The 21,051-nt window shown below is 42.2% G+C and overlaps 7 protein-coding genes across 7 annotated transcripts; 4 read left to right on the top strand and 3 right to left on the bottom strand.

Annotated features, from left to right (window-relative positions):
- Positions 1 to 3,903: 3,903 nt before the first annotated feature.
- Positions 3,904 to 5,375, bottom strand: SS1G_04064 (hypothetical protein; the record flags this gene model as incomplete). Its single annotated transcript, XM_001594207.1, has 3 exons — positions 3,904 to 4,261; positions 4,314 to 4,942; positions 4,995 to 5,375. 3 exons carry the CDS (start codon positions 5,373 to 5,375, stop codon positions 3,904 to 3,906), a joined length of 1,368 nt encoding a protein of 455 aa, XP_001594257.1.
- Positions 5,376 to 6,531: 1,156 nt separating this feature from the next.
- On the top strand, positions 6,532 to 6,918 carry SS1G_04063 (predicted protein; the record flags this gene model as incomplete). Its single annotated transcript, XM_001594206.1, has 2 exons — positions 6,532 to 6,613; positions 6,845 to 6,918. 2 exons carry the CDS (start codon positions 6,532 to 6,534, stop codon positions 6,916 to 6,918), a joined length of 156 nt encoding a protein of 51 aa, XP_001594256.1.
- Positions 6,919 to 7,440: 522 nt separating this feature from the next.
- Positions 7,441 to 8,766, top strand: SS1G_04062 (predicted protein; the record flags this gene model as incomplete). Its single annotated transcript, XM_001594205.1, has 1 exon — positions 7,441 to 8,766. One exon carries the CDS (start codon positions 7,441 to 7,443, stop codon positions 8,764 to 8,766), a length of 1,326 nt encoding a protein of 441 aa, XP_001594255.1.
- A 1,112-nt stretch (positions 8,767 to 9,878) lies between these two features.
- Positions 9,879 to 13,452, top strand: SS1G_04061 (hypothetical protein; the record flags this gene model as incomplete). Its single annotated transcript, XM_001594204.1, has 4 exons — positions 9,879 to 9,897; positions 10,158 to 10,466; positions 10,857 to 13,020; positions 13,362 to 13,452. 4 exons carry the CDS (start codon positions 9,879 to 9,881, stop codon positions 13,450 to 13,452), a joined length of 2,583 nt encoding a protein of 860 aa, XP_001594254.1.
- A 746-nt stretch (positions 13,453 to 14,198) lies between these two features.
- On the top strand, positions 14,199 to 15,262 carry SS1G_04060 (predicted protein; the record flags this gene model as incomplete). Its single annotated transcript, XM_001594203.1, has 3 exons — positions 14,199 to 14,235; positions 14,319 to 14,426; positions 15,141 to 15,262. The coding sequence occupies 3 exons, from the start codon at positions 14,199 to 14,201 to the stop codon at positions 15,260 to 15,262; spliced, it is 267 nt and encodes an 88-aa protein (XP_001594253.1).
- A 535-nt stretch (positions 15,263 to 15,797) lies between these two features.
- On the bottom strand, positions 15,798 to 18,222 carry SS1G_04059 (hypothetical protein; the record flags this gene model as incomplete). Its single annotated transcript, XM_001594202.1, has 5 exons — positions 15,798 to 16,039; positions 16,260 to 16,390; positions 16,565 to 16,992; positions 17,066 to 18,008; positions 18,080 to 18,222. 5 exons carry the CDS (start codon positions 18,220 to 18,222, stop codon positions 15,798 to 15,800), a joined length of 1,887 nt encoding a protein of 628 aa, XP_001594252.1.
- Positions 18,223 to 19,204: 982 nt separating this feature from the next.
- Positions 19,205 to 19,504, bottom strand: SS1G_04058 (predicted protein; the record flags this gene model as incomplete). The annotated part of the gene is made up of 2 exons (XM_001594201.1): positions 19,205 to 19,260; positions 19,360 to 19,504. 2 exons carry the CDS (start codon positions 19,502 to 19,504, stop codon positions 19,205 to 19,207), a joined length of 201 nt encoding a protein of 66 aa, XP_001594251.1.
- Positions 19,505 to 21,051: the final 1,547 nt, after the last annotated feature.

Here is a 21,051-nt window from a genome sequence, read left to right as displayed (position 1 = left end):
TTTTACCTCAATTGCCCACATTCCATTAAAATAAAATTACAACAATACTATAAATTAGAATTAAATTATATATAATTTAAAGATCAATTAATACTGGATTTAATTGATAAGTTCGTGCATTATGTGAAGCACTAACGTGGTTTAACACCGAGTGCACCATATCTATTCTTGAATCGCGGAGGGCGAAGAAGGTTGGAAAGCTCTAGGCTTATCGATTCGTAAAGCGTCATACGAAATTAAAGACACGTTTTAGTCGTATTTATGACTTTCAAAGAGCTCTTTGCGAAGATCCCAAGCTTATTGAAGAATGGTTTCGATTGATATCGAATATACAAATGAAATATAGTATTATCGATTCCGATTTCTACAACTTCGATGAAACCGGCTTCATAATAGGTATAATATGCCCTGGAATAATTGTAACTAATGCTGAACGAAATGGCAGAAGCAAGGCAATACAACCAGGCAATCGAGAGTGGGCTACGGCAATTATATATAGCAATGAAGAGGGTGAAACTATACCTTCATTTTTGGTAGTTCAAGGACAAGTGTTACGACGGATCTCACACACCTAACATCACGTGATTAGCATCATGTGATATGAGGATCCCAGTAGGCTCAGCTGTCCCAGTACAACTGGGACAACTGGGAGCACTGGGACGCATGCCACGATGGTCTATATAATCAAGATGGATTCCCTTTGTATAGAGCTTCGTGCTCAAGATCAATCATTTAGTATACTCTACTATTAGTTACGAATTGCATTATTGTCATTACTTTAAGTCCCTGCTTGACGCCTAGTTATAAACCACCTCGAGAGCCTAGAGCACTTCTACGTGATCTAGACGGCAAACCTCGTAACAACAAGTTCATCTTTCCAATTGATATACTGAAATCAATTTTCTTGTGGATTAGGTTATTAAATCTATTTCCAATGGATGGATGAATAATGAAATAGGTCTAAAATAATTAAAGTATTTCGATAAATATATTATTCGTTAAAAAAAGAGTAAATATCGAATGTTTGTGACGGAAATCCCTGCTTTCCTCCCACCCTTATTATATAAGAAACCTCAGGTACATTAACCATGTCCACACATGATACGATTACTCGAGATTAGTATGCGATTTAGGTGACCTGAGGATCAGATCCGGACAAGTACTAGGTATCAATGGTTATCGGTAAAGTAAGATCATTGGAGGAATAAATATGACTTCTTTTTGCCTAGCCATTGCGGCTAGGCCATTCATTTGTGTATATATAGAGTAGCTATCCCCATCTACAGGTGCTCTTCACCTGTAGATTCTAAGTTAAATACAATTGCTGGTCTATAAACACCCTTTTGGTCACACATATATCAATTATATCACTAAAGTTGAATTCTTTATAGCTTTCAAAGCTGTATATCAATAATCAATCAATTCTCAGAATATGAAAGCTGGCTTTCGAGGAATAGGTCTAATACCATTTGACCCTCAAGCTATACTCTCAAAATTAGATATTCGAATTCATACATCTACTCCCCCCCCTTTCGATTTAAATCTTTGGATCTCTCAAACTCCTCACAATCCAATTGAAGCTCTTTCTTAATTAACTTTAGTGAAATCTCGAATGGCTCGTCATCAATCAAGCTCCCCTACACCTATATTTGAAACTGTACTAGCTTGTCACGATTCACCATTAGGATTGATGGTGTTACGATGGTAGCAAACTGATTAATTAGGAGAGCTTAGGCCTTGTGCAAACACGATCAGATTTCATCGAATTAGTATGTGATCTTGGTCACCTGAAGATCGTATGCGCACGCACCATCAGAAATCACGTGATAAGGAGCCCTGAGGAGCCAGAAAGCTCCTGGGGGCTCCCTTCTTCGTTCATTATATAGTCAGAGTAGTTTCATAGTTTAGGAGCTTCGTGCTCAACTTAGTTATCAATTAGTTTACCTACATTCTATTTGATCTAGTAACGAATTCACTTTCAAGTGAATACCAGTGATAAAGCCTTAACCTATAACTACCAACCGACGAACCTTAGGCAGCCGCTGCCTTTAGTACAGTATCGTTACAAGAATCATCTATTAGTCGATGCTGTAGTAAGTGTGAAAAGATTGGTCATAATTCAAGAACTTGTCAGAATAGTATAATAGATCCTAGATTATTAGATTCTTGATAGTTTCAATCAATTGATTTAATTGTTGTTAAATAATATGGGTTTGAAATGATAAATTGAGGTAAAAGTGGCCCGCTCGGTGATATGGCCCGCTCGCTGATAAACCACGTTAGTATATCTTCGTTTAGGCTATTCCACGAAGTGAATATTCGCGTTATCGATGGTATGGTGGATAAGGTTATTCTTCAAAAATGAATGGTTGAGGTGTAGTGAATATCAAAATAATTTTAAAAAAATCCTATTATATTGATTGGCTTAATAGTATGACTAAGCTTTTTTCAAGAAATAAAGCATATAATAATAATGCTGTATCCTTATTATGCTTTACTATAATCTAGCCCTGCTTTACGTAAAGCGCCCATCCCTAGAGTCACGAGTCGAGGGGTTCAATAATCATTAGGCATTACTTGAAATAAGTGATCTTCGGAGTGCATGTGTTTGTGTGCAGTCCAAACAGTCTAAAGCATCATTTTCCCGTGACACTGCTGTCTTGCCCCTCCAACAGATTAGTATTTTCGATCGCTAATTTCTGTTCCGCCATTGGAATTGTTAGCAAGCAAAGCATACGGCGTTTCTTCAATCTTCCCAACTATCTGGGACGAAAATAGGCTGATAATCAGGAACAATAGAAAATATCCTCAAGAAGCCCGCTTCCTGCCTCCGATTCCCCATCGGACTTTTGCACTCTACCGATGGGAGGAGTAAATATCCAGCTCAGTGGGTTGTTCTCTGCCTTTGTCGAAAAATAGCAATAGATGGAGACAACTTGTTCGTCGTCATCGTCGTTTGTATCAATATGTTCTTATCACTGGAAGACGCACCATCCCTTACGCACCTTTCCTGCAGTATATTCCTCGATTTGTGGGGCAAAATTCAAGTGTATTTCTTCACTTGAATGCAAATCTCCGTGTTCGAGCGGTAGTAATATATTCTCCGAGCCAAGGCAAGTGTGTAGCTCCCGGTCGAATATTAAGCACATTAGGAACCGCGAATGTATATCCGGTGCTGCGCCAACATCTTAGTCAGGATTTCAGCACTTTGAACAACTGGATAACTGTGCTCAGAGCCACATGTTTATCTAAATTGGTAGTACCAAGCACCGGAATCCTAAAGTGGAATCTTGGAATGGCCCCCCAAACACGACATAAACTATCTCTATGCATAGAGGCTCCCTGCATCAGCTTTAGGATCTTGACTTGTCCTTATCTGATAATTTATGCATGGTTGCAAACTTACCTACCTATACTCCCATATGAGATTAAGCTTCTGGTGCATGATCATCCTTCCCGTTAATTAAGATCTTACATCTGACTGTTTCCCTCGCGGTCGGCAACGAAAGGAGCGTATTGAGACCGTCGGCTTTCTACATCATCCGGTAGTGCGGCCCATCGCACACATTCCAAGACGTTAACGTTTTCGCAAGTTGCGGGCTTCCGCTCAGGCATTCAAGAGGAAGTCAGCTCCGACATTCTCATAGGAAATGTTTCACGGTTGGGAGCGACCGAGGTGGGGTTGATGTAATACAAAGTGTGACGAATCATGAGAAGGCTGGCGCAGAAGACATGAAGCTCGTACTATGTTATCTTGACTGCATTTTTGACAGGTGTAGTTTTGACATGTGCATTTTGACAAGATTATCTACTAGATCTAAAGGTACTTGCAAATCGCTGGCTAAATTCCAATTTATCGATCTTTACATGATCAAAACGCCCAATGTGCCTAAAAATGAATGATCACGCTGGTGATGTTTCCAACTCTTTTTCGGAAAGCCCCCCTTGGGCTTCATTTTTTGAACTTTTTACAGCATTTGCTTTCTCTTCATCAATTTCTGCGAGCCCCACTTCTGTAGCTGTTTCTTCTCCAGCGGTTTCTTCCTCGTCAATCTCATCTCGTATCTTATAAATGATAACTGGCGCCGCTATAACCAGCGAAACAGCGAGAAGAATCCAGCAAATTAAGAATTCATTCATTGCAGAAATATCTGAGTTATTTATGCGATAACTGATAGCGCCACCCGCGGACTGGATGCCTTTGTAGAAGCCGATGTAGATTGATGCTGTTCGAGTACTACTCGTAAATTTTCCCAAGATCCTAAAACATGTCAGTTGATACTTATTTTCAAACAATAAGATTCATGGCTCACCAATATACACAATTCTGCCAAATTGCATTGAAAATCCCATAAGCCATATATAAGAATATCGGCCCAAGGTAAGCCGTATCATCAAAGTCCACTTTCTGGCCCTCTTCGACGAAATCTGTTTGATAGTAAAACCCTTTTTCCCACATGTATCCGCCAGTCCAAACTCCGAATGTCAAAAGTACAAGTCCGGCGACAAGTCCCTTCGCTCGACTAGACCGGCTCAGACGATCATTATCCAAGGTATGGCCAACAACTAGCGCACCTATTATCTCCGATAGCCAGTAGAGGAAGTTGTTCAAAGCTCTGGTGCGGATATTGAATGTTTTAAGGTTGAAGGTGTTGAATTGGTATGGATAGCACCAATTTGAGGTGAGGAATAACGGGAATAATAGAATGATAAAATAGTCTTTGCGGATCACTTTACAGAAATGCATAAATTCGTTTCGCCAGTCTTTTTCAACAGTTACTGTGAGGTGAACACAAGACCCGTCTTCCCTTTTGACATTTTTGGGTTGGCATAGACAAAGGGCCAATGCGGTTCCAGCAAACATTAGCGCAACAATAGTGATGTATGTACTGTCAGAGGCAACATTGCTAACGCTCGTTTGTAGTTCTTGACACAGAGTGACCTTTTCACAGACTGTCAGCTTGAGGTTTGCATGAAGGAATAAAGTTACTCACAAGACTTCCTATTGCAGCTCCGCTATTATATATAGCCCAGAACCAGGAGGTAGAACGTCCTTTTTGCTCATCAGAAGGATAAGATATCAACATCGCCCCTTGCGCGGCCCAGAACGGGCCTGCACATGCTCCTAAAAATGCTCCCCCAAAGACCAAGAAACCTCGATTCTCGATGTGTTTGTAAGCAAGAAAGCTTCCAGCGTACACCACATATGATATGCCACCGATAAACAACGATGACTTCAATCCAACTATGTTGACGATGAAGCCGGCAAAGAACCCCACAATTGCAAAACAAGCGTAGAGTGCGATGTTCGACTCATTGGCCGGACCAGGTGAAACTAATCCAGCTCCACCAAGCCCATTGAGAGCGTTGAACATACCAGGACATAGCAGGCAAATGACCGCAACTATCAATAATTGGACAGACGGTGAGGTAATTGAAGGAAGTTGTAAGAAACTGTATTTGAAAGAACGATATATCAAAGAAATTTCACCCGATAGACAAGGTGTGTCGAGGTAAGTTGAAGTAGTACTATGCTCATTGCTAGGTCTACTTGCTGTCTGAGATCGCGTGACACTCATCGTTCAGAATCAATACTTTAACACGATGACGAAGAGATTTGTGTTCTGAGGAAAGTTTAAGATGAGGAAAGAAAACATCACTATGTCCCCATGATCTTACTATATCAAGATAAGAAATAGCAATCATATCCCCTCGTACCTGCCTTGTAATTACAACAGGGATAGTATGAAAGTGGAGATACCAGCATAGTCTGTCAGCAGGCGAGTAGACATCGTGTTTGCACACTTCAATCATACGAGAGTATATAATGTTGAGACCGAAAACCCTATTTCTATCATGTTGCATCTATCTCTATAGGATCTCTGCGGGTTACCCCAGAATAAGCGGGAGTAACAGATCGGCCGTTGAACCTCGTCACTCGCTGTTGCACTGGAGAGAGCTTAGCAACGCCAGAATATGATATCGGCCCCCACTACCCGAAAGTTGTGTTTTTATCGTGCTGAGGAAATTTACGATGAAGCTCCATTGTGATCAAAATTTCAAGAGGGACGAGGAGAAAGGCATAACGTGAAACCGGATACCTGGTAAACGGAGGAAAGAGCGAGGTTGAGATGCAAGTTAAGTGAAACAAGTCACGTGAATCACACCGGAAGATATTCCGCTCAACCTCATGCTACATGAATCGAGACAACCACAGCATCTCGTCGATTTCTAGCCCAAGCATTTACGCGAGGAAAGTTAGAAATCGTAATTCTACGCGGTTTAATCCTTCTGCTTCTATTGCTCATTCCATATGCATGTGCATTGCGAATCGTTCATGATCATAAGGCTACCACTTCAGCTCAAATTGGTCAACAATACTTGAATACGAAGAGTCTCAATTTTTCTTTAGCATATCAACGACAGCCAAGCTCCCCTGTAGATTCTATAAGGTTTCCTTGTAGTCAGATCTGTTTTACAATCACAACATACTGTATGTTTAGGCTGTCTGCATTCTTGAGTAACATCACTATGGGAGGTGAATCGGGAAAGCAACGTCGTGCTTCATCAAAGGAATTCAATCTTCTTTCCCCTGATACCTCGTACTTTTTTGGTATGCAGTACGACGCAAATGAACTTTTTACAAAAAAGAAAAAAGCACATGGGTATGCGTATTGCTTTTGGCACGTGTGGAAACGTATGAAAGCCCGTCTACTTGGTTTCCATTCGCTTGTCATGTGGGAAGTTACACCATCCCAGTTTTTCAGCTTATCGATACTGGTCATTTTTGTTCGAGCTACGATCCCAGGAAATAGATAACAAGTCCCCGCACGAAAGGCTCTAGACTGTCCCTGCGTGACACATATCACCACTATCCATACCTTCGCATCTCGCCCATTTGTGGGTGCTGCGCCATAAAGTTTATGAATAGATGCTTGAAAATAGAGTCGACTTAAAGTAACAAGCTTTGCATATGCGTAGCATCTCTCCTGTCATGACTTCTATTTCCGATCGTTCACATCTGTCATCAACAGCAGGAGCTGTGCGGCAAAGGATTTTTGTTCCCCGCTCCGGCCCGCCATGTGTTTCGTTGATGCAAGCGTGAGAGATAATAGCTCGGCGCATTATCGAATGCGTTTTGGATCGAGATAGTCAACATGCATCTCTTTGTGGTCCTGAACGCCCTTGACCCTAGTCTTCCGTGCCTTTGAAAGACGAAAGTAAATTGGACACCAAATACAGTTCAGCAGCCCCTTGCAACTGTCACTATTGCCTCTATCTTCCTGTATCTTATATAATTCGAGTAGCATCTTCCGTGTCTCAGACTTGTTTTTGACCATTTCACAAACTTTGTGCTATTGCCAAAATACTTGAAAACTACCCACTTGGCCCCCAACTTTTCTTCCAACGAGCAGTATGAAGATCTCCTCCTTTGATAAAATGCTTCCAGCAATCCTTGTTATGAATTATCGTTATTATCCGAGTTCCACCAACTCCGCAGCTAAGGTTGGGGCGACTGCTTTTGCGTTACAAGTGATACGAGTTCTTGAGGATGCGGGGCTGTTTGGCGGGGTGATTCTTTATGATCGTCAGGATCACTTAGTGGCGCCAGTTGTACAGCTCATGACAAAGGACTCAACACCATGCGTCAAGCTATCTTTCAGCTTCAGCATGAACACTGTACAAGTTCGATATGCCTTATACGCCTCCACAGCTCTACTCGTTGCAACATTCTCAGAGAGCCTAACACCAATGCTTTACTACCAAACCGACACGCTCCTCAGATACCACCCGAAGCGTTTACCCTATTGCGTGACGCACCACGGTCCTTTCTATGGCGACTTTACTCGCCACTTCACAAGAGATCTCGCTGCTATAGCATATGGCTCTGAGAACAAGGCTTCTCATCTGGAAGCTACCCAAGAGGAGGGCTTGAGACATCTAAAAGCCTCTGATCGTGCCTACGTTCTACAGCATTCCAATAAACAAGGTGAATATCTCATGGAACGAGGTATTGATGCCATGCGAATTCGAGCAGTCAATCCACCAATTCACTCGATGAAGATATACAGTCAGCATAAAATGGGCGATGTCGAGAAACTTACATCCTTCTCATCGAGCAAAAGAACTCTGATCTTCACCGCAGTTGCTCGTCTAGATTACTTCAAAAACGTAGAGTTATTGATAGACTCAGCAGTATCACTTTTCGATCGTGGTAGATCTGTGCGGTTGTTGATAGTGGGTGGTGAAGGGATCTTGGATATAGCATCATCGAGATTATTAGCCCGAGTCCCACAAAAGCATATCGCTCATGTCAAGATCACTTCTAAAATCCCGAAAGACGACATGTATGCGTTGTTTGAATATGTACAAACACACGGAATATTCGTTTGTACATCACGCTATGAGACTTTGGGGATCACGCCACTCGAGGCAGCTTTGAGCGGTGTGACCACATTGATGCCTGACTGCAACCTCGTTGAAGCTTCTCGCTATTTCCCCCCGAGCTATCGCTTCGATCCCACAGTATTCGGACTTGCGCAAGTGTTGGAAGATTTTCTTCGGCGGGGGCTAGAAAAATCTGGCGCAGAGCTGCAGCGTTTCATTAACAGCTTAATTTCAGAGGAGAGATTCGTATACGACCTGCTCACAGCGTGGTCTGAGTTCTCGCAGCATGCTCTCAAAGTTTTAGCCACTTCAAATAGTACCGCTTGCAACAAAACCACTCGGCCATTGAAGATAAGAGGTCGGCGATATTCCATGTAACTCTTTGGGAGTGTCTTCTTTTGTATTTAGCAAAGTCCAAGAAGGTCTGTTTCCATGTGTTTCCATAGGTGTTTGATGATAGCAAAGCGGGGTTAGCAATAGTGATATATAATTTTAAAATCGAGGCATTATCTCGAACTTCTCTGTTTCTGTGTTGAGCGGCTATTGCTGAGTTCTCCATAAATGCCATATTAAGCTGTGTGAGTCGGTTCTTTACATAAGATGCCACGTTGTCATGGACATTTCCGAGGCTGACAGGAAATGCTGCCTCAATGAGATAGTTACAACAAGCTAAACCTTGATCGCCAACACTACAAGTCAAATCCTAGGATGGTCGGCATGACAAAGCGATAGAGAGGTATTCAACATGCACAAAAAGAGCCCAATAGACCTAAGCCTATGAGCAAAGTGGGTGGAACAAATCCTGGACACGCTTTTTACGTACCAATTATCTTACAAGACTTGCAAGAATGATAGTTCGCTCGGTTTCGTAGGCTATGATGATCAAGCGGGGTTGAGAAAACCTCTTGAAGATTTGGAAACTATGATGGACAATGATCATTAATATACGTCTTCAGGATTGGGAAGACAAAATCAAGTAGGTAAGTAAACTCATCTACATGCTTAGGTAATTAATTCTAGATCTTCGGATAAAAGTAATTCCTTGAAGAAAGTCAATCAGCTTTGATTGGTTGTACGTTCCAGGAATCCTGGCAAGTAAAGTGCACCCGCAGACGCGTTCCTAGCTCTATGTGAATGTGTATCTGACGTTGAAGCGGGATTGTTAAACATGAAATTCTGCCCTTGTCAACGACATAGGTGAAAACTATGAAATTCATCAAGCCGTCTTGGCTTTCTCATAGCGGTATGTCTGTTTGTCGATATTTGCATTAATTAATAAAGATGCACCGGTCGTGTCATTTTATGGAGGTCGCGTTGGCTAACTTTTGCGCTCAATGCGCCTCGACATTTAGGAGAGCAGAGAGACCACGAGGTCTACAGTCTTCATGTATCGCCCGACGGTAAACGATTGGCGACAGCTGCTGGAGGTAAGAGGGCAAATTCGGATTGAAATTGGAGTCTCTAGTAGCATAGCTGAATATTGGAAACAGATGGCCATGTTAGAATCTGGTCCGTAGAGGCAATTCTCGAAGCCGCTGGGGAAAACCCTCCTGCAATACCAACACAATTATGCCATATGAGCTATCACTCCGGCACTATACATACTGTCCGATTCTCTCCGAACGGACGATGGCTGGCTTCTGGAGCAGATGACAAGATTATTTGTATTTATCAATTGGATACACAACCAGCAGCTCATTCTGCATCATTCGGTATCTTTGAGTCGTCAATTCTGCGGCCAGGCAACAAGATATGCTGACGAGGAATAGGGACGAATGAGCCACCACCTGTAGAGAATTGGAAAATTGTTAAGCGTCTCATTGGGCACGATAGCGATGTACAGGATCTTGGCTGGTCTTACGATTCTTCGATCATGGTATCCGTAGGGCTGGACTCGAAAATTGTTGTATGGTCAGGGCATACATTTGAGAAACTCAAGACTCTCTCTGTTCATCAAAGCCACGTTAAAGGAATCACATTTGACCCCGCAAACAAATACTTTGCGACTGCTAGTGACGATCGAACAATTAAGCTCTTTCGATTTACCTCACCGCCACCTAACGCTACTGCGTATGAGTGTATGAATAATTTTACTTTCGAGCACTCGATTGCGGCACCCTTTGCTTCGTCGCCTCTTACGACATACTTCCGGCGATGTTCTTGGTCACCAGATGGCAACCACATAGCTGCAGCAAACGCGGTCAACGGACCTGTAAGCTCTGTAGCGATCGTTAACAGAGGGGCTTGGGATAGTGAAATCAATCTAATTGGTCACGAGGGCCCGGTGGAGGTTTGCACTTTCTCGCCACGCTTGTTTAGCAAAACCGAGTTTACTCCAGAAACTACGGACCAAAACGGTTATAGCACGCATCCTCTGGTTACGGTCATTGCATGTGCTGGACAAGATAAAAGTCTCAGTATCTGGAATACTAGCAGTTCTCGGCCATTACTAATTTGCCAACACCTAGCTGCAAAGTCAATTTCTGATCTTGCTTGGTCGCCGGATGGGCTTTCCCTTTTCGTCGCAAGCTTAGATGGAACTATAATTGCTGCACACTTCCTTAAGGGCGAACTAGGACATATTGCACCGTTGACGGAAAACGAAAAAGCCTTGAACAAATTTGGTGGCAATCGCAAAGGTGCTGGGGTTGTTGAAGATGTTGCGTCGATTCACTTAGAAGAGATAAGCAGAGCCGACGAACGTCAAAAGACGGAAGGGAAAATGAGCGCTCTTATGGGAGGCTCCGGCCCTGTTTTGGCCAATAATGGGAACCTGTCGTCGACTCCAATGACTGGTATTATCAATGCAGCCCCAGCAACGAATGGCAGCAGTTCTGTACCACCGGCAGAGTCTCAGCCCCCAGCTCCAGCCGATCCTAATGCAGAAAAACTAGACGCTTTGAAGCAACGAGTTACAATTACAAAAGAGGGCAAGAAGCGTGTTGCCCCGTTACTTGTCTCTGCATCGAGTACAGGATTATCATCTTTACCTCAATCTCAGCTCATGGCATCGAGTTCCAATAACGTTCAGAATGAAGCCCCAGTATCAATACTAGATCTTTCTAAACCTTACGATGGACTTCCGAGAGGTGGTCTCGCTGCTATGCTCTTAGGCAACAAAAGGAAAGCTATTGCTATGGAAGGTGATGAAGAAGATGATGATGAATATTCCCACAAGCGATCAACACCAGTGGTTGGGCCTGTTCCTATAACAATCAATGGGGTTAGTGGGCTGGAGAATGCTTTACCACTACCACCTCTAAACGGCGTTGTTCCAACCCCGGAATTCATTCGGCCAGCTGTTGTCAATCCATCGCTGTCGGTTAGTCAAGTGCGTTTGGCTGTACCAAAAATTAGAAGCCATGTCGTCAGATCCCTCAACCGTGGCAATCTAGCATCAACAAACGGTAATGGCGCCGCAGGATCTGATGAGGGTGCGAAACTGTCCGAGGATGTTATTCTTGAAGCTCGCAATCCGAATGTAACGGTGCCTGTTCAGGTCAAGGACCCGAGCCGAATCAGTACCATCAAAAGAGGCATTACATTATGGCAGGATTTCCTTCCAAGAGCTGTCATATTAGTTACGGGTAACAAGAATTTTTGGGCGGCCGCCTGTGAAGATGGAAGCATCTATACATGGACCCCTGCAGGTCGAAGAATATTCAATGCTCTCGTGACTGAGTCTCAGCCAGTTATCATTGAATGCCGAGGCTGGTGGTTACTTTGCATCACAGCTGTTGGGCTGTGCCATGTATGGAATCTGAAAACTCTCGCTTCGCCACATCCACCTGTTTCAATGGCCCCTATTCTCGAAATTGCCATGCACTCCTTGGGTACGCATACTACATTTGCTCCGGGTGTAACTTCAGCTCATCTCAACTCAACTGGTCGTATCGTTGTTACATTAACCAACGGTGATGGATATGTGTACTCACCTAAAATGTTTGTTTGGCAACGATTGTCTGAAGCATGGTGGGCTGTTGGTAGTCAATATTGGAACTCCAATGACTCCTCAATCAGTAATCTGCAATCTACAGGAGTCGGCCCCGAGAGTCGCAAAGATGGCGAGATTGATAGCTCGAACCTATCAGCAGGGATCATTCCTCATCTGGAAAGACATACTACCGGCGAAGTGCTACTTAAAGGTAGAGCATACCATCTCCAACGGCTTATCAAAACCTTACTTTCCAAAGATGGTTTTGAGGGCTTTGAGTCAGGCGTTAGCATTGCTCATCTCGAAAATCGCGTTGCTGCCGCCTTGCAACTTCAAGCCAAGGATGACTTCCGTCTCTATTTATTTATGTACGCGAAACGTCTTGGGGCAGAGGGGCTCAAGAACAAGATTGAGGAACTTCTACGCAGCATTATGGGTGGCATCTTACAAGAAAACAGTGATATTTCCGCAGCTGAAAAGGGCGAGGGATGGATGAGTGAGGATGAAAAATTGTGTGGATGGGACCGGAAAGAGCTCCTGAAAGGAGTTGTATTAATATTAGGTAAACCAGTCTTTGCTTTCCCGTCCGATAATTACAGAGTCCACGTGCTAATACATTCAACAGGAAAATATCGAGACTCTCAAAGACTCACGGTGCAATATGCGAGAATACTCGATATGGTTGATGACGAAAATATGTGAGCCATTCTTGGTCATGGAAGGATGTATTCATTACAAAGGCGTTCAGGAAGGGAAATTGGGCTTGATATGATGGCATTTACTGAATCTGGAGTTCTTGGTTCTGGCTTGGCACTTCCGCCCTTGTGCGAGTATCGTGTAATCTTTGAAAATACCCTGTATGTGATTTGAAAAGATTTTTGAGAATGTCGTTGGATGCTTGAGGTGTGACATTGTGATCCTGACACGCATATATTAGGTTTGTCCCACAACGGCAATGGTAAAAGATGATTTCCATTGGCCACACACAGCATCTACTAAAACACTCGGGACGAACTAAATAGCGGGAACTGGACCTTAGACTCAGAGCACATGGCTTTGTTGCATATCTGTATGGTTGTACAACTAAATTGGCGGGGGAGTTATTTAGTTTGGTGTGGGGTATTCGCTAGTGGCGGGTGTGAGATATATATTAGTGGTGTGGAGTGTAGAGTGTGGATGTGCAGTGTAAAGATGAGAGAAGTCATATGAAAGATGTGATTCGTAAGATGCATATATGTGTGTATCGTTGGAATCATATAAATGGTCGGATCAGTATGTTTTGTCCAATGGACAGTATGTCAGTGTATCTAATGTTGTAGTCAACGGATTGGGTGATTAGCCTGATTAACCAGTCACTCATCGATCGCTGGGAGATTAAAAGGACTCTAGATGGTGGAATTATTCATGTATGGTCTGGAATGCAATTGGGGGGATCATTGTATTATGTTACTCGAGTATACTTACAATATATTCGGTAGTTATTTGATAAATACGACGAATACAAATAGACCACCATTTGTCCAGGTATCACATCGCAGTGGACTTTTTGATTTTTGACTAAACGCTTTGATTATATATAAAACTCGATGATGTATGGCTATAGAAAGTTTAGGAATTAGGGTTGAGCGAATTTATTTCGGTTTAGATGGATGGAACTTGATCGTGTAGTTTTTAAGGATGCGGGGCGGGATACTTCACCGGTAGCTTATTTTCTACCCCGCGTTTGATGACTAAATGGAATAGCTTTTTTCCAGTTGCTATTGTAAGACTTAATTGGCCCTTTAAAAGCTCATGTTAGAGGTCTGAATGCAAATACGGAGAAGTTGTTTGCAGTACTTCAATTTATGTACTTGTGGTATATGCAGGTGATATACATATGTCTGATGATATAATGTCGTCAGCATTCCCGCGCAGTAGGTTCATGATGCCTACCTATTCCTTACGAAAGTAAGCCAAGATTATACTATATCTATCTTTCATATAACCGTTTTATCAGGTCAACTCATTTCTAAAGAATTAGAAAAAGCAGAAATTGTATTTTCAGTTCGAAATAGGGGGAATAATGACCCTACCGAGCGGCTAGGTCTTTTGAAAGAGATGTCATGTAATAATTTCTATGATTACCTCCGAGTATATATACTCTACACCACTCATAAAGAACTCCATATCCACAGCAATTTCGCACTCAGACATTTTAGAATATAAAACGTTGCAGCGCTGATGCTTAATTCCTCCTTTTATCCACGACTCCTCTGAGCATCTAGCGATGTTTTCGAGTAAGATTATCAAACAGATATAAAGGCTTTCGGAAGGATGGTGTTTGGATAGCTTCAGCTTGAGTTTTACCTCCCTATTCTCTACCATCAAACTTTTTATATATCCATCTGGTGATACAAACATCATAAACAAATCTTATCTATACCTCACTCTTCCTTCCCACCCTTCAACCTCAGCACATCCTATCCTATCCCATCATGTTCTCTCCTATTCTATTTTATTTATCCCATAACAAAACAAAATAAAAAAACCATCCAAGTCCTCATCACATCCTACATCACCTACACATTAGCAAGCTTAATACAACCTCCTTCCCCGTCTCTAACATAACACCAAATATAAACTCACTCACTCATTAAGCACGACCCTCGAGAATCTAGCTTTACTTTCGTTTTAGGTCTAATAAGATAGAGATTAATCAAATATCCAATATCATTTATCTATCTATCCTTTGATAATAATAATAATAATGTAAATTATCAACATTAACTAACATAAATAAGCACCCGCACTATCACATCATATCATATCATATCACTAGTACAACCCAACCCAAACTATGCCAACACCGACACCAACACTGACACTGACACTGACACCGCAACCACAACCGCAACCGAACAATCTTCAATGCGCAATACACAAACGAGAGTACCATTCTGAATCCTACATTTTATATCCTAAGATTACATTCCACATCTTCACAAATAAAGTTAAACCCCATCCATCCCACCATCCCACCATCCTCAACCAGCCCTCCAGCTATTCAGACTACTCACCCCCGATAACAATCACCACAATCCATAATCCATAATCCACAACTTCCAATCCAAATAACGAGAAACCAGAACGAGAGAATCCTTCACTGTAGCCTACAAGATTTGGTCCACATCAAAACATTCGTACCGAAACTCCAATTGATGATACAGTTTCCAATCTAGTATTTAAACCACATTTTCCTCGAGGATTTTTTTAACATGTACTTCCATTCCCTTCACTAATAGTTCTTCCTGGTTCCTTTCGTTCGCTGTCTTCCTATGTTTAATCTCCTTGATCCGGGAGCCGTGGAAAGATGCCCGAGTCAGAGTTTCTAGGCCGGGAGAAGTGGTGCGTCGTGGATGGAATGTATATATGCAAGTATGCTGGTGTTATTTATGCAGATCTCATCTCGACTTTGTGCTTAGTAGCTATGAATTTATTACACTCTGGCTTTGAAAGCTTGAGCCAACTTTTGCCTTTCTACAGTGTATCGATCCATCAGAATCTCCACGGCCTTAATGATGAGCGCATTTTCGGAGCATGACATTTGCATTGCTTCTCTTGCTTCAATCATCTTTGGCTTCCTCGTTTGCCAATCTCTCAACCATTTCAACACTAATTCGATTAGATCAATTTCCTTGGTAGTTCGTGGAGATTGCCTCCCACTTCCATCGCCCTGTACTGAATAAAACAGTAATCAGCTCCAATTTCGTTTGACTTCTGCTTAAAGCTAGCCCTGACACACTCTGATGTTGCATGTAATGATAGATATATCTATAAATGTCAATTCATCCCCGTTGATGGGGCACTCCAATGACCATAAGCTTTAGTGAACGATCATCATGCTATCTGGATGAAACTCGACGGCATGAAGTCGCTAATCCCATTCGCAGACACATACTTTCCCCAAAGTTCAGAAGAATCAATCGTCTGCTGAGAAGTATCTCTTGGTCTTGGCCTTTCCCTGTTGCGCTTTTAAATCTTCTGGCACAACCGTATGATGTACAACGTGAGGCCTGTAAATCGCATCTACTGGTGGCATCCTATATTACCTTGTTAGCATACTCTTTTACACTGGTCGTAACCTCGATTCAACTCGATGCTCTTATCTCCTGACGCCTCCATTCTTGGAATCAAAGATGACGCATTTGAATGAAATTTGAAAGATGGATTCGTTTCAAGGCCGAAAGGAAAAAGTAAACTAACCAATCATCCAGACTCAATGGAAAATACTCATAAAGTGCCTCCTCATTATCTTCTGGACTACCCACACTGATCGCTTTCTTCGATGAACTCGTCTTCGCATTCACTCCGCCCTCTTTCTCGGCATTACCTCTCTGACCTATTCCTCTATCCCTATCTCTATCCGAAAGACCCGATGAATTCCTAGACGAAACTTGGGGGTTCATATATCCCGCGTCATCATCAGCTAGAGACAGATCTATTGGGGCTGCAGAGTTTTGGGTCGTAGGTCTAGCAGTCGAAGAATCTGCTTTCCAACGAGCTTTGGGGATGGGAGGACGATTATGAGATGAATTCCTCTTTGTACGTTGTGAAGGAGTTGGTGGCTGCTCAGGTGTTAGAGATGAAGATGCGAGACTGATAGGCCAATCAGGTATTAAGTCTAGTGGTTGCTGAGAATAAGTTAGTTTCGTATTCGAAAGCACAAAGCGTACCAAAGGGATGGAAATGTGATGTGAGACATACTTGGACAGCATTCGGAGCGTAAAAGCGATAGGAAGACTGAGAGGTTGCTGGATCAACTTTTACCGTCGTTCCAACTTCGTTGCTCATAGTCCTAGGTTTTGGTTCTCCCTTTTTATCACTAACAGGGACGTCTTTCCTGCTATCAAAATTTCTAGGACTCCTTCCTCTCACAATAATTGCCCCGGATTGAATCTCAGCCAACTTTATCTTTTCCCCGGTGGCTAATGTAGCCATCAAATTAATTTGTATAACATAATGCTGCTGTAATCCTTTCCTTCTTCCATTATTTGCCGTCGCATGTTTGAATTGCAATCGCTTCCACGCTATAGGAATAGATACACATGTAGGATCCAGCTCCGGATTGATGCTCAAGTCCAAGGGCCATTGAGGTGGTGCAGCGCCAGCTCTATCTTCAGAAGTCGTCGCATTCGCCGTCTTCCATGGTACACTGATAATTTCCGTGCTCTTTCCCTCAATGCTTTCTAGAGCAGATATCGTCGCAATCAAATTATATATTGGAACATGTTGGCCTTGGTCATTTATTATTCTCGTAATGGATCTCGATAAGATAATGTTTCCAGAGATTTGAAATAGGTTCCGCCGATAACAAGTCAATTCCATGGGTCTCCTCGCAGTTTCACCACCAAATACATCTTCGGCCACAAAGAACATTCCGTATAATTCTGCAGTCATGGCTGGCCAGGTCTGTCCATTATCATCCAAAGTTGGCACTTTCATTATTGGTGCGCCAAAGCCTAGTAATTTATTATCGGGATCGCTAGAATTGGTATCGCCATTATTTTCTAGGTTTGGGTCATCAAGAAGTGATTCGAAAGGTCCGGCGTGATAGGAAAAGGGATCTTCGAAGGTGGTGGAAAAGGCGTCAGATAACTCGTACGAGGGTGTGAATGGTAATGAGGGTATTCCTGTGTTTACATCGTCCCTTCTCCTCAACCGTTAGCATACATGCTCTTCCATCTTCTATCCCTAGGAACTCCTCCGGAGCAAACATACAGCAACCCATCCGCCTCGAAATTCAAATCATGTTCAAAGGTATCCATATTGAATTGATTACTCCTTGAGTCCGGAGCTGTTAATCGTAGAATGTTGTGAGACGAGGTTGATGATGAAATGGTCAGAGTATCATAAGCTGCCATGTTCGCAATCTTATGATTTGAGAATACACAAGAGTGTTGATTTATACGGAGACGAGAATAGTCTTGCTAGCATTGTAGAAAATCGACACTCGAGCGGTTGAGAAGTATAACTTCATCTGTTTGGATCACAAGTGAAAAATCAAGGATCTTAATGAGTAGGTTAAGTTCGGGCAGGCAAGAAGCCGCAACTTGGCTGGCTATCAGTTCAAGTTAGCGGGGATATGTGATAGGTAGGATGCCGTGGATGCATTAGAGTTCCTCTTGAGGTTTTGAGGTACGAGAACTTCTCGCTGGTCCTAGATAGTTTCGTATATGACCGAGATGAAAATGAAGATTACCCAATATCAGAGATCTTCTTGAGAATGAAGATTTAGAAACACTGAAGATCTTACTTTCACAAATGACTATGGCTGCTAGTAAATTAAAGTTTGATTTTCTATCTCCCACGCTCTTATGGAGTCTTATCGGCATTGTGGAGTGTACCTTTAGACGTGCGGCATATCCATGCTAGGTTCATGCCAAATACATATTAAAACCAATCAGTAGGTAATAGCTTCCACATTTCCCCAGTCCCTAGCTTCCTCCTCCAAATTTTGGAAATTACGACTGTTTTATTCTTCCATTCAAATACACGAGACCTAGACGAAGCGTATCATCAGTACCGACTTCCGAGTTTGTGAAGTTACTTCTTACTCCTTTCCATTCGTGTTCTTCCTTCTATACTGCTTTCAGCCCATGTCTAATCATACCAGCTTTCAATACAGGTCGCTACCAAAACTAACAATATAACAGTAGGGTTTGATTTCATCTCCACACTGAGCACGGCTGACTTTAGCACTCGTTGGAGGATGACAAGTAATTCGCGATCTAATTGGTTCCGAACTCATGATCACAAGAGCTACGTTCCCCAAGGAAGATGCTTGGTCCCGGGTAGTAATTAACTTGCTTTTACGCAATTGTTGTTCTCCCCAGATTCTCTCAGTTATACCAATTTGCGTTCTTGAGGATTTGAGAGGAAGTCATCCATTGAAGTAAAATCTTTGAAAAGTATCATTCATGTCATTTCAATGTCCTCCACTCTTTATCACGTCCAAGTAAGGGATACCGTCAGGCTTCCAAAGAAATTCTAGCTCGCACGATTAGGGAAGTTGGCTTTCGGGGAACACAGTCTTTGCGATCCCAACCAGTCAATAACTTGCATTACCCGTTTGAAGCGCCAGCATTTGGAACCAATCTTATCGCATCCGGTCGCGGCACAAAAGCCTCTTATCAGTTCGTCCATGCTTTGAAATGGAACAGCGTTTTTAAGACTTTACCTTCCAATGTCCCTCGAAAATCATTCAGCCTAGCATACAACCTCAAGTTGGTTTTCCAATCTGTCCTTTCGTCTGGCCTTTTTGAGATAGCGATGCATGTAGTCAATGGATGGGACTCTGTCGGTTGCTAGGAAGAGAAACGGGTATAGCCCTGCACGAATTGTAGGAATTGTGCGAGTACGAATAGGTATACAAGTGATTGCCTTTAGCCTTTTTACAAAGGAAAAGATCTAACCATTTCCTAGCTCACAGATAGATCATATTTCTTTCTGGAATGGTCAGCTAAATGATGTAAGTTGTCGGGCTCGTCTGAATATATACAGCATACCCAGTGGTATCGAAACAACTCTCCTGGCAAAGAGTGCGAAATATCCGGCGCAATGGCAATGGAAGAGCAAATTAGAAGTTATTTCATTTTAGAAACACTTTTGATATCAAGAGAAATCTTCCGCTGTCAATTCTGTTCATTTCGCAATGGTCTATATCCTTTGTCGTTGAGCAATGATATCTATCTTGTTGTTAGACTGTTGCAATCACAAATTCGCGACCAATTTTCAATTGATTTCAATTGAGCGATAAATCAATTATTGAGATATGCAACAAAATCCGGGAACTCGGCTATACCATACCACCGAAGATGGGATTTCACAAGATCCTCACTTTCACTTTCGTCCTCGCTTATTGGATTCGAGTGAAGGGGGCGTCTTGATGCGTTGAGTGAATAGTTTGGTTTATATCTGCGCTATACTGGACTGCTAAGGTTATATAAGAGACTCAATATATCAATTTGACAACCTAGAAAAGCCTTTGGTTTATGAATTGCATGAACATATTATCATGACATTCGCTTTTTTCGGTACACCCATACTCGACCCAGCTTCTCTCTCGCATGTACATCCGAACATCTAATTAACATCCAAATGTAGAAAAACAGTAGCATCAAAGCAAACCACCAATCAATTCTAAAAACCTTCATGAATTCTCCTCTAACATATAGATACAATCATTAAAAAGACCAGGTATCTAACCCAATATCCCACCACAATCCAAACATTCAGACCACGTGCAAAGATCAACCACTTCAATATAATATTTTCGAGATATCATATAATCATACCTGTTCTACAGTTTCGAGAAGAAAGAAAAATAGCCATCAAACTTCTAACGGCGTGCCTTTCTTATATACCAATCACCTTCCAATGTATAATACTATAAACCGGAATTGAACTATTCTCCGCCAAGTCAACATATGTATACATACCTAGGATTATGTTACACTACACTACCACATTAGGCAATATAATATATTCTATACCCTCTCCATAATTCAACAATCAATAAGCAGTGTTATGGTTACCTCACAGTGCAGCGCGGTACACATACACAAATCTATCATCACAAATCCTTAGGTACCAAACAAAAGATACTAAATATCAAATAAGCTAATAGAATAATTCGCCGTTTAATTTAATGCATGTACATCGCATCATATTGCATCGCGTCGCATGGTATG

This window comes from Sclerotinia sclerotiorum, genomic scaffold (genome assembly GCF_000146945.2).
Source record: "Sclerotinia sclerotiorum 1980 UF-70 scaffold_5 genomic scaffold, whole genome shotgun sequence".
Lineage (NCBI taxonomy): Eukaryota > Fungi > Ascomycota > Leotiomycetes > Helotiales > Sclerotiniaceae > Sclerotinia > Sclerotinia sclerotiorum.
This window is presented reverse-complemented; position numbering and strand designations above follow the sequence as displayed.